The sequence below is a fragment of the Miscanthus floridulus genome, chromosome 14, assembly GCF_019320115.1.
Source record: "Miscanthus floridulus cultivar M001 chromosome 14, ASM1932011v1, whole genome shotgun sequence".
Taxonomy (NCBI): Eukaryota; Viridiplantae; Streptophyta; class Magnoliopsida; order Poales; family Poaceae; genus Miscanthus; species Miscanthus floridulus.
In genome coordinates, this window is record NC_089593.1 from 26,901,979 (window position 1) to 26,913,355 (window position 11,377).

An 11,377-nucleotide genomic window follows, 5' to 3' on the forward strand; every position below is an offset into this window, starting at 1 on the left:
GTTGTGATGGTAGGTTACATGTCATCTAGGCTTAAGAGGAAGAGGTCTGAGGAAGAACCAATAGTGTATGGTCCTAGACTAGAGGCAGATGAACACAGACAAAAGAACCTGCAACTTATATATAACTCAATTGACTCAAAGTGCCTGGCAATGATTAGGATGGCTAGAGCTCCTTTTTACCAACTATACAAACTATTTAGGTAAAGAGGGATGCTTCAAGATACTTTAAACTCATCTGTGGAGGAACAAGTGTCCATGTTCCTCCATGTAGTTGGACATAATCAAAGGTTTAGGGTGGTACATCAGAGCTTTAAGAGGTCCATAGAGACTGTTAGCAGACATTTTCATCAGGTGCTCTATGTTGTGGGTGAACTCAGGGGTGAGATGATCAGGCCTCCAAGCACTGACACTCATCCCAAAATCCTTGGCAGCCAAAGGTAGTACCCATTTTTAAGGTAATGTTGTGTAGTCTCCTAGTATTTGTTGAGTTTTGTAGCATGGTCACATATGAACTCATGCATGTTGTAATTATGTTTTAGGACTGCATTGGTGCTATTGATGGCACCCATGTATTGGCTAGGGTGCCTAGGCACATGCAAGGGCCATTCAGGGGTAGAAAACACAACACAACACAGAATGTGATGGCTGTTGTGGACTTTGATCTCAGGTTCACTTATGTGCTGGCTAGGTGGGAGGGGTCTGCCCATGATGCATTGGTGCTAGCTGATGCCATTAAAAGGGATGATGGGTTAAGGGTGCTTGGAGATAACAGAACTGTGCCTAAGTGAATTAATTAAATTGTGTGTTCAGACCAATTCACACAACATCATTGTAATTGAACTTGTAGGCAAATATTACCTAGTGGATGCTGGCTATGCTTGTCGCGATGGCTTCATGCCACCATACAGGGAGGTCAGGTACCATCTCACTGAGTATGGTGACAGGCACTACCCTACCAATGCAAGGGAGTTGTACACCTCAGGCATAGCTCCCTCAGGGTCACCATTGAACGGGCATTTGGTTTCTTGAAAAACCGCTTCTGTGTCTTAGACAACAAACCTTTCTACCCCTACAAGACCCCAAGTCAAATTAGTCCAGGCTTGCTGCATACTACATAACTGGATATTATCATTTGGGACTGATGCAGTTATCTCTCAAGAAGCTGAGTGGCAGCCAAATCCTTTCACTTTTTACTTGGAATGCTTCCCTGCTGGCAATACTGCATGAAATGTTGTTCAGGCAAACAAACACTATCCCCAACTAGTAGTTGGGAGTTAGTTGGGCTGCCAACTCAGCTATCCAGGAAAATAAACAAAACCTCCGCCCATCCAGGCTCTACTGGAAATTGCACCCAAACAAGAGGGTGTTGCATCCTATGGGCCTGCCCTCTAGTGCCCTGGCCTTCCTCGGCCGTCTAGGTTGGCAGGTCCCGAGAAACAAACACGCCCTATATATTTTCTCATCACACCATCATGCCCTTTATTTTCCAAAATCCGTTCCACCATATACAGAGCAGAAATCCAAACATTATGCCCGCTCTAGCGTCGTATCATAGAGTATTTTGCCGCCAAAAAGAATTGAAACGAAAAGAATGCAAAATAAAAAAGACTGACCCAGACACCCGCGCTGACCGCACCAGCGACTTTCCCGCGTCGACTCTATACCTCCTCTGCTCCAGCTCTCTCTATTTATACCTTCTTCCACCTCCATTCCCCCACACCAGCTCTCGCCACACCCCTCAAGCCTTCACTCCCCACAACTCACAGGCGTCATCCAATAATCCACTCACCAGCGGCTCGCACTCGCAGCACACATCGCTTGGTAATCAAGAGCAGAAAGAAGAGAGCTCGATTATTTCCAACTATATAGCTCAGTAGCTCTTCATGGCTGGGCCGCACAACGTCGGGAGCAAGCACGGTGTTGCACCCATGGAGGTGTCGGTGGAGGCCGGGAACGCCGGTGCTGCCGACTGGCTGGACGACGACGGCCGCCCTCGCCGCACGGGCACGTTCTGGACAGCCAGCGCGCACATAATCACCGCCGTGATCGGCTCCGGGGTCCTCTCCCTGGCCTGGGGCATCGGGCAGCTCGGCTGGGTGGCCGGACCCGCCGCCATGCTCCTCTTCGCCTTCGTCACCTACTACACCGCCACGCTGCTCGCCGAGTGCTACCGCACGGACGACCCGGAGACGGGCAAGCGCAACTACACCTACATGGACGCCGTGCGCTCCAACCTCGGCGGCGCCAGGGTCGTGTTCTGCGGCGTCATACAGTATGCCAACCTCGTCGGCGTCGCCATCGGGTACACCATCGAGTCGTCCATCAGCATGAAGGCCATCAGGAGAGCTGGCTGCTTTCACACTCACGGACATGCGGATCCCTGCAAGAGCTCCAGTACGCCGTACATGATCCTCTTCGGCGTTGTGCAGATTCTCTTCTCGCAGATACCGGACTTCGATCAGATTTGGTGGTTATCCATTGTCGCTGCAGTCATGTCCTTCACCTATTCTTCCATCGGACTCTCGCTCGGCATCGCACAGACCATTTGTAAATTCTTGATTCAATCGAACTGATTAGTCAATTAGACGCTATGTCAATCGAACTGATTCAATCGCCCTTAGTTTCGCTCTCCATCTTTAGCCAGCAAGAAATCCAAGATAGAGGATGACTATATTTAGATAATGAAATAAAAAAGTTGTTAGGTATTTTCACCAAAATTTCTATTCCTAACAATTAAAAAGGACATAGAGAGTCTCTTGGATTGCTCTAATGACAAAAGGACTGTTAACAGAACTAGTAATATGCAAATCATGATATATGAGTAATTATATAGGAGGATATGAACTACTGCTATAGCAAATGGACTCTAGCTCAATCGGTTAGAGAACCTCAGTAGCACCCCTCAGGTTCTGAGGTCGACTCTCCATGAGACCGAATTTCAGGCTATGGATAGAAAAAATACCCTCCTCCATCCTCATAACCAAAGCGCAGGTCTACGGCCTGGCCCAGCTCTCACAGGGTTACGGTTCCGCTGTGTATAGGTGGGGGCGGAGGTTCGGGGGTTTTCTCGGCCCGTGAAAGGTATTATTCTTAACAAAATACCGGGGGCCATCATAACCCCCACTGGTCGAGTTTTTTTAATGAACTACTGTTATAGGTTTGCCCCCTGCATACACTTGTAGGTTGTAGGGTCAACCAACCAGTAAAGCAACATGTAGCCTGTATGTTATTCATGGTGGAACAACTACTGAGCATTACGCGCTAATAAAGCAATTAATTTAAGAGTAGGACATGAGAGTAAAAATGACTGAGAAGGTTGATGCCTAATATAGCACGTCAGTGAGATGCCCTGATGTAGACAAGGCCCGATCTTTCGAAAGGTAGTGATAAATTCAATTGGTGGAGACTCGACATTGACGATCCGGCTTCAAATCAGACACGATTCGAACCCTGCAACCGCTACACCACAGCTCTGTTGGTTATCAACCAAGCATAACTTGATCGACCTCGCCGAGAAGGCTTTCCCTACAAGCGAATCGAAGAACACAAGCAAGAGAACGGTAAACACGCAATCTGAAGTTGCAAATATGGATGAAGCAAAGGTTAATATGGGGTTCAAGCTCTCGATTCGAATGGACTAATCGTCACAGGCGAGGAGAACAAGAACATGGGCCCTGGATCACTGTAAAAGGACTTGTCGCCACAGTTACAACGAATCAATCTCAGTTTCTCGAAGAAAAACTAGAACTAAACAAAACCCAAACCCTAATGTGGCGATGGCTACTGAATATATGAGGGTTAGGTCATGGAGACCCCCCCTGGACGCTCCCCTATGGGATCCAACACGATACACGGGCCAACGACCCAAAAGACGGTGGAGCAGCACCCTGATAGATTCTGGACGTCCACTTGTTTCGATAATTCCTGTTGACTCCGATCGAATTTTATGGTGGGACCGGTGCCATTGGAAGCTCCATGAAATTATCTTTCCATCCATATAAAGAACGCTCAAAACGGACACCGTATGTGACCTGGGCGTCGTTTTTAGTACGTGCTGCTCCTGGACTCCAAGACGGGCTCGAACTTGAGTTGCTTTGGGCCTCCACCTCGGGGACTCGAACCGAATTAGCCTCGGGCCTCCTTCTTGACTTGGACACCCTTGCTGGCCTCCTACCCGTCCATACCATGCGCCAAACATGGTCATATGCATGGGTGTCATGTCCTCATCATACCCTATGCAGATATTGGATTCTGAGTAGCGGGCTCGGTGGACCCTATGTCAGGGAGCCCAATATGTCTTCCATGATGATACCCAGGGGTTATATCATCGTCAATTGCCCCCAAGTCTTTTTGTACTTTAGCTACCTTCTCCGCTTCTTCTTGCTTGACTGGTTCGAGTCTGAGTCTGAGTGCTTAGAGTTCCTTGGGGCCTGTTTGGTTGTCTTCTCAGTTTCCTTGCACCGTATCTGGCCATACAAGCTCCAACTGACCAGGCTACGGGTGTGCAAACGTTGGTTGTTTGGTTCCCAGGACATACAACGCCTGGCTGCACAGAACCTGTGTTTGGATGCAAAATTGACATGCATGCTCACATGTTTGGTTCATTGCATGAGAAAGAGTCCAATTACCACTTGCATACAATGGTAATGTTACCACCAACATCCCTACAGAGTGCATGGTCTATTACAACACATTGGCAAACAAAGGTTACATGAGCTTCCGAATTAAAAACACAATAACCATGGCTTGGAAACAAATAATGACATGAGCACATTGACAACCAGCTTTCTTCTTAACAATAATGACAGGCTTTTCTTCAACCTCATCAATGTAATTTTGTTTCTTTTGATGATAGAATGCTGCATAGGCCTCTTCCCTTGTCTTGTACTTCTTTTACACGGCTCCTGAGAACCCAAGGACCTCATTTGCGCATGCCTCCCAGCTTGGAAACACACCAGTACTCCAGCCATTTGTAACAACATACCAGGAACCCATTCTATTCAATAGTTAACAAGCAATGAAATAAAAAACAGTCCAATGCTCACCAACATGGAATGAAATGCAATATCATTGGGAATAGGCATGTGCTCAGATTAGTAAGAAGTGTAACTTTGAAAGCATAAGCAATGGTCACAAGCAGAAAAATGAACTGTAAAATATTTTTCACATCATAGGCAATTGTCACAACTCTAATCAGCATAAGCATATAAGGAAGGAATCACAGATTAGAATAACATTGCATATCATAGGCAATGGTCAATAGTTCATGGATCTCAGCTAATTCCATCTGCATATTACCTGACTGATCAACCCAGGCAACATCTCACAATCCCTGCCATACAACATGTGGCACATCAACCAAACCACCAGTTTGTGCCACATTTACCTAACATACTTGCCCATCACCAATATAGTTTGAGCCTAGTGTTACCAGCCCTCGTTGGTTACAAAGATTACACAAAATAGTTAGGGACTACACAAAATAGTCAGCCATTGCACAAAAGGAGCAGCACAAGTGTTGCAGCTACACTCCCAAAAGAATGATCAGTCAGTACCAAAGTTTTAAATAGCCGGCTATAGCTGCAGCTATAGCCAGCTATAGCTGCTGGGCAAGGTCGCAGCTAAGATATATCACTTTTCGCGCTAAGAAAACTGAAACGCTAATAGCTGGAGATAGCCGGAGATTGCCGCTAAATGAGACGTATTTAGCTGCCGCTAAAATGTTGTCGGGCCAGGAAGTTGACTTGTGCAACCGCCGGTCCATTGCCTTGCCCATCAATCCAGCCCAGGAAAACAACGTAACCCTAGCATCTTCTCATATCTCCGACTCAGATCGCCTCTCTAGTCCCCTGCGGCTGCTTCTTCCGGAGATGGCGGCGCGGCGTCCTCCTCCTCCTCTCCCCCAAGCGTCGGCCTGCGAGGGGCTTCTGCCGCGGCCGGTGGCGGCAGCTGCTTCAAGCGGAGGTGGCCTGCAGCGGCTCCATGGAGGAACTTCAACAGCGGCTTCCGACGGCCACGGCTTCCAGCGGTGGCTTCGAGCGGAGGTGGCCGCCACCGGCGGTGGTAGCTTCGAGTAGCGTCGGCAGCACCTTCGAGATCTTCTCTTCGGCTGTGGCATTGCAGAGGTGACCAGCGGGCGGCGGCCATGCCCTTCGGCCGCGACGTCGCGGATCTGCCAAGCTTCTTCTCTGCTCAGCAGTCAGCGCTCACCATTCTTCTCTCTGTTTTTTGCTTGTATGTTGTAGATCTTACTATATGTGAACAAGATGTCAATATTTGTTACCTGGGATCTCTCCTATGAACTGGTTATGAATCAATTAGTGATGGTTATCAAGTTATGCCAATGTCTTGTGTGTTTTTTTTCTATTTTTTGCAAAAACAGCTAAATGGCTTAGCTGCAGCTATCTCCGGCTATAGCTACGTTTAGCTACCGAGGAGGTCAGCAGCTAAGAGGCTTAGCCGGAGATTTAAAACCTTGCTGACATGTGCTCAATCGATGGTATTGCAGCCAATGGTGGGTTCATGGGCAGCCTCACCGGCATCAGCATCGGCGCCGGCGTCACCTCCATGCAGAAGATCTGGCACACCCTACAGGCCTTTGGCGACATCGCCTTCGCCTACTCCTTCTCAAACATCCTCATCGAGATCCAAGTAAGCAATAATCCCCTCTTCTGCTCCACTGTTCTGTTCTCTGCGACTGGATTCCCCTGTTTCTAACAAAGTCTGCTGCTGCTCTGGTTCTTGTTCAGGACACGATCAAGGCACCGCCACCGTCGGAGTCGAAGGTGATGCAGAAGGCGACGCGTCTGAGCGTGGCGACCACGACCATCTTCTATATGCTGTGCGGGTGCATGGGGTACGCAGCGTTCGGCGACGCCGCACCGGACAACCTCCTCACGGGTTTCGGCTTCTACGAGCCCTTCTGGCTTCTCGACATCGCCAACATCGCCATCGTCGTGCACCTGGTCGGCGCCTACCAGGTCTTCTGCCAGCCCATCTTCGCCTTCGTTGAGCGCCGCGCCGCCGCGGTCTGGCCGGACAGCGCCTTCATCTACCGGGAGCTCCGCGTGGGTCCCTTCGCGCTCAGCGTGTTCCGCCTGACATGGCGCTCGGCGTTCGTGTGCGTCACCACCGTCGTCGCCATGCTGCTCCCCTTCTTCGGCAACGTCGTGGGGTTCCTCGGCGCCGTCTCCTTCTGGCCGCTCACCGTCTACTTCCCCGTCGAGATGTACATCAAGCAGCGCCGCGTGCCACGCGGGAGCACCAAGTGGATCTGCCTCCAGACGCTCAGCATCAGCTGTCTCTTTGTTTCCATTGCCGCTGCAGCAGGTTCCATAGCTGACGTCATCGACGCCCTCAAGGTCTATCGGCCGTTCAGCAGTTAACCTCTCTGGACGTATATAGTTAGCTCTAGACATGCAGCGATGAAGAGGAACATTTTTTTTTTTTCTCAAAGAACTGATTTGGCCTGTCAAGGTTTGAGCTCAACTTAGAAGGATGTGCGTAAAGAGAAGAAAGCAGGGTAACTTTAATTTTAGCTTCAGAACAAGACATTGAACCATTTTTGTACCAAATTTCGGTGACCTCAATTATTCGTATACTTTTACTTCGCTCATCCACAGATCCTTGTGCTTCTTTACAACATTCGAGTGAAAGTCTTAATTAAAACTTTGACTATCAATGACTTTCAAAATGTTATATTTTTTTGTTTTGTAACTAGGTATGATAACAGAAAAATGATTAAAAAGCAAATATTACATACCACTAGTCCATCAACTCATGCTCTCTCGCTGGCTAGAATTTTAGAAGATATAAGTACTAGTTATTGCTTAATTAATCTGACTAATAAAGAATTATGTATATTATATTGTATGTTTTTTTTCTTTTTGTTTATTTTCTAACATGATAGACTTAACAGATACTCTGCGGTCTATATCCGGTTATCATAAACGTATTAACTACTTTTTTGCAAGGGTCCAATCTATATTTCATCCATATACATATTTTTCTTTGCATGGCACCTCTGTAATTTTGAATATGTAATTTTTTTGAAACCTTGCCATAACTATGGTGGCTTTTGTTGCATCACATATAATATGAAGGCATGAATCTAAATTTTGAATTTTCAAAATTTATTCTTATTGATTGCTACATATTTTTTATCCTCAAACTAAGTTAAAATTCTTGTACTTATTATATATTTTATTAACTCTTCTTTTTACACCTTTAAAAAACCTTTTACACTTTTTAAAAAACATTTTATGTCATAGAGTACGTTCTTAAATACTACAATACCATATGCAATAATTTGAAACTTGTGTTATGTCGCTTAAGATAAGTAACAGAGTTTGAAGTGAGATCTCAGATAGGGCAGTAGTGCTAACCTCAAGATAATTTTAACATTTAAGCCTTATAGTGATTGACTTTTTACTTTACAGTAATCTTACAGAATTGGAAAATATAGCCACCAGTGGTCTCCCACGCTTCTCAAGATTATTAAGTTTTCCTATCAAAGAATTATATATGCAATTATGGTTATACAATCAATATAGACATGTCAGACATTTTAGTTAAAGTATATAAATATATCTAAAGTAACAACATATTTAAGTTATACGTCATTGTTACTAAAATGGTTTTAAACAATTTATTAGTATCGTTAGTATATGAGTTGTTAAGAAAATATTTTTTATGTGGTAAAACATAACGTATATATATTTATCACTCAATCATACTGGAACGATGCGTATGTATACTTTAATCAAATCTTAATGTATCAATAGTGCTACAAGTGGATAATGTAGAAACATATATGTGTTCTATCGTTATTTAAACATATTTTGTAATAGAATATATTGATAATTTAGATGGAGATTTGAAGAGATATATAATTTTTCTAATAATAAAATGAAAATTGGATTATATAAATTGTGTATCATAGTAGGGGGACGTGGTTAATTAGATGCAAATTAAGATATACTTTAGATCATGTTTCTAAATAGCACAAGTGGGTAATTTAAAGGTTACTGGTTACTTTGTGTTGTTTTTTGTAATAGCAAAGGTGGATAATTAGTTAGAAAACAGAAAAGATCAAATAACTATTATTATCATTGGTAATTAGGCCATACTGAATTGATGGCGAGATGTTTTTTTTTCCAGAATTTCTTGGATATGTCCTTTGTTTTACTATCAAGTCCCGTGACGATTAAATGGAGACTCCATTAGGGACCTCTAGTTAGAATTTATAGTATTTATATTTTATAACATTAATTTATTTAGTTGAAACCTACTTAAGATATATAAACTGTTGTTGCATTCCTTTTTGAGAGTTCATGAATCTATAGTTTAGCTTTCAAATTTTAATCGAGTTTTTGCATTTTTTTCACGACGTAGAAAATCTAGTGGTTTTTTAATGTCTTATGCAAAATTTATTTATTTTATTAAAAAGAGTTTAAATCCTAGTAGCATTGTTTTCCACATATTCAGTTGAAACCAGCTTCCACCACAACATTAAACATGTTGAATTTGTTATATCACAAGATTATATGTGTGCAGTATTGTTTTATATATCATAGAGTACTATCGGTGTTTCGAGTAAACATCAACGAGTAAATTTGTATTATTCCGCATCTGATCTGGATGGTGTGCTAAGAAGACACAAGGTTTATACTGGTTCGGACAGAATGTCCCTACGTCCGGTCCGTGGCTGCTGCTCGTGTTATTAGCACTGAAAAGTTCATAGTAGGGGTTACAAATGGGCGAGAGAGGGACAGGTCCTAAGTCTATGATGGAAAGGTCGTATGGGCGCTGAGAGCTCGGTTGCTGCTAACCTAGGTGCTCGAGGTTCGAGACTAGTGGTTTTGTTGTGGTGTAGTGTGATATGCGATGTTGTGAATCGATGTCCCTTAGTGGGACGCCCTGCTTTCCCTTTTATAGGCCAAGGGAAAGCACAGGTTACAAATGGAAGAAGATAGGGGAAGAGAAGTGGAGGGAGTCCTACAGGGTCGCCGGCCTTTCTTTTCCTCTGTGCAGGCCCTACTGACATGGCAGGCGGCGTTAGGGACAGCCCCACATCGGGCGCCTGTCCGCTGACACTGCCACTCCCCGGTGCTTGTCAGCGGATCATAACGTTCGCTCTGTCCCGGTGGACGGTGCGGTGATTCACTGACATGGCAGGCGGCGACAGGGGCAGCCCCATACCGGGCGCCTGTCCGCCGACACTGACATGCCTTGGCGCTTGTCAGCGGGTCGTAACATCCCACTCTGTCCTGGTAGACGGTGCGACGATCTAGTGTGCTGGCCAGCGGTCGTACTGGGAGTGAGCAACATAGCGACCACGCGTCCATCACTGTGGGCGATGTGAGTCCCCTAGAATGACATGTCATGGGGATGGGTCATGCTGATGCGTGACTGCTCCCTGCACGGTGCCAGAGGTTTGACCTTGGGTCACACCCTCTGGACCGTAGTGGTTGTCATGAGCTTCCATAAAGATCCGTGCCTAAGGGATCGGGAGAGGTGGAGCCAACCCTCAGACGTCGGGCGAGGCGGAGCCAGCCCTCGGACATCAGGCGAGAAGGAGCTAGCCCTCAGACGTCGGGCGAGGCAGAGCTGGCCCTCGGGGGTCGAAGGAGGTGGAGCTGGCCCTCGGGGGTCGGACAAGGCGGAGCCAACCCTCAGGGGTCAGTTGAGGTGGAGCCAACCCTCGGGGGTCGGACAAGATGGAGCTAGCCCTCGGGGGTCAGACAAGCAGAGCCAGCCATCGGGGGTCAGATGAAGCAGAGCTGACCCTCAGGGGTCAGGCGAGGTGGAGCCAGCCCTCGGACGTCGGGCGAGGCAGAGCCAGCTCTCGGGGGTCGAACAAGGCAGAGCCAACCCTCGGGAGTCGGACGAGGTGGAGCCAGCCCTCAGGGGTCGGACGAGGAGGAGCCAACCCTCAGGGGTCGGATGAAGCGGAGCCAGCCCTCAGGGGTCGGACAAAGCGAAGCCGACCCTCAGGGGTCGGACGAGGCGGAGCCAACCCTCGGGGGTCGGACAAGGAGGCGAGAGGTGTAGTCGCGCTCTTGTCTGTTCGGATGAATCACCATTGACGGTTATTAGCTCTTCCTCTTTGGGTACCCTAGTATTTGGTCCCCGATAGTAGCCCCCGAGCCCCTGGGTGATTCGGTTAGAATCGCCTAGGGGATTTTTCAACTTGCCAGTGGGTGCGCGCGAGCGCACCTGGTAGGTGTAGCCCCCGAGCCCCTGGATGATTTAGATAGAATCGTTTGGGGGGGGGGGTCGACTTGCCAGTGGGTGCGCGCTAGTGCACCTGATGGGTGTAGCCCCCGATCCCCTAGGTGATTCGGATAGAATCGCCTAGGGGGTGATCCAGACCCTT

At 46.9% G+C, this 11,377-nt stretch overlaps 1 protein-coding gene across 1 annotated transcript; it reads left to right on the forward strand.

The window, feature by feature from the left end:
* Window positions 1-1,733: 1,733 nt before the first annotated feature.
* On the forward strand, window positions 1,734-7,495 carry LOC136504650 (amino acid permease 3-like). The gene is made up of 3 exons (XM_066499606.1): window positions 1,734-2,547; window positions 6,509-6,651; window positions 6,750-7,495. Exons 1-3 carry the CDS (start codon window positions 1,884-1,886, stop codon window positions 7,383-7,385), a joined length of 1,443 nt encoding a protein of 480 aa, XP_066355703.1. The 5' UTR covers window positions 1,734-1,883; the 3' UTR covers window positions 7,386-7,495.
* Window positions 7,496-11,377: the final 3,882 nt, after the last annotated feature.

What these genes read in the sequence shown, in the direction of transcription:
- LOC136504650 (XM_066499606.1), top strand. Translation starts at nt 1,884, where the DNA reads ATGGCTGGGCCGCACAACGTCGGGAGCAAGCACGGTGTTGCACCCATG. An exon ending in CGGCATCGCACAGACCATTT is followed by an intron (nt 2,548 to 6,508) that starts GTAAATTCTTGA and finishes ATGGTATTGCAG; the next exon opens with CCAATGGTGGGTTCATGGGC. An exon ending in ACATCCTCATCGAGATCCAA is followed by an intron (nt 6,652 to 6,749) that starts GTAAGCAATAAT and finishes GTTCTTGTTCAG; the next exon opens with GACACGATCAAGGCACCGCC.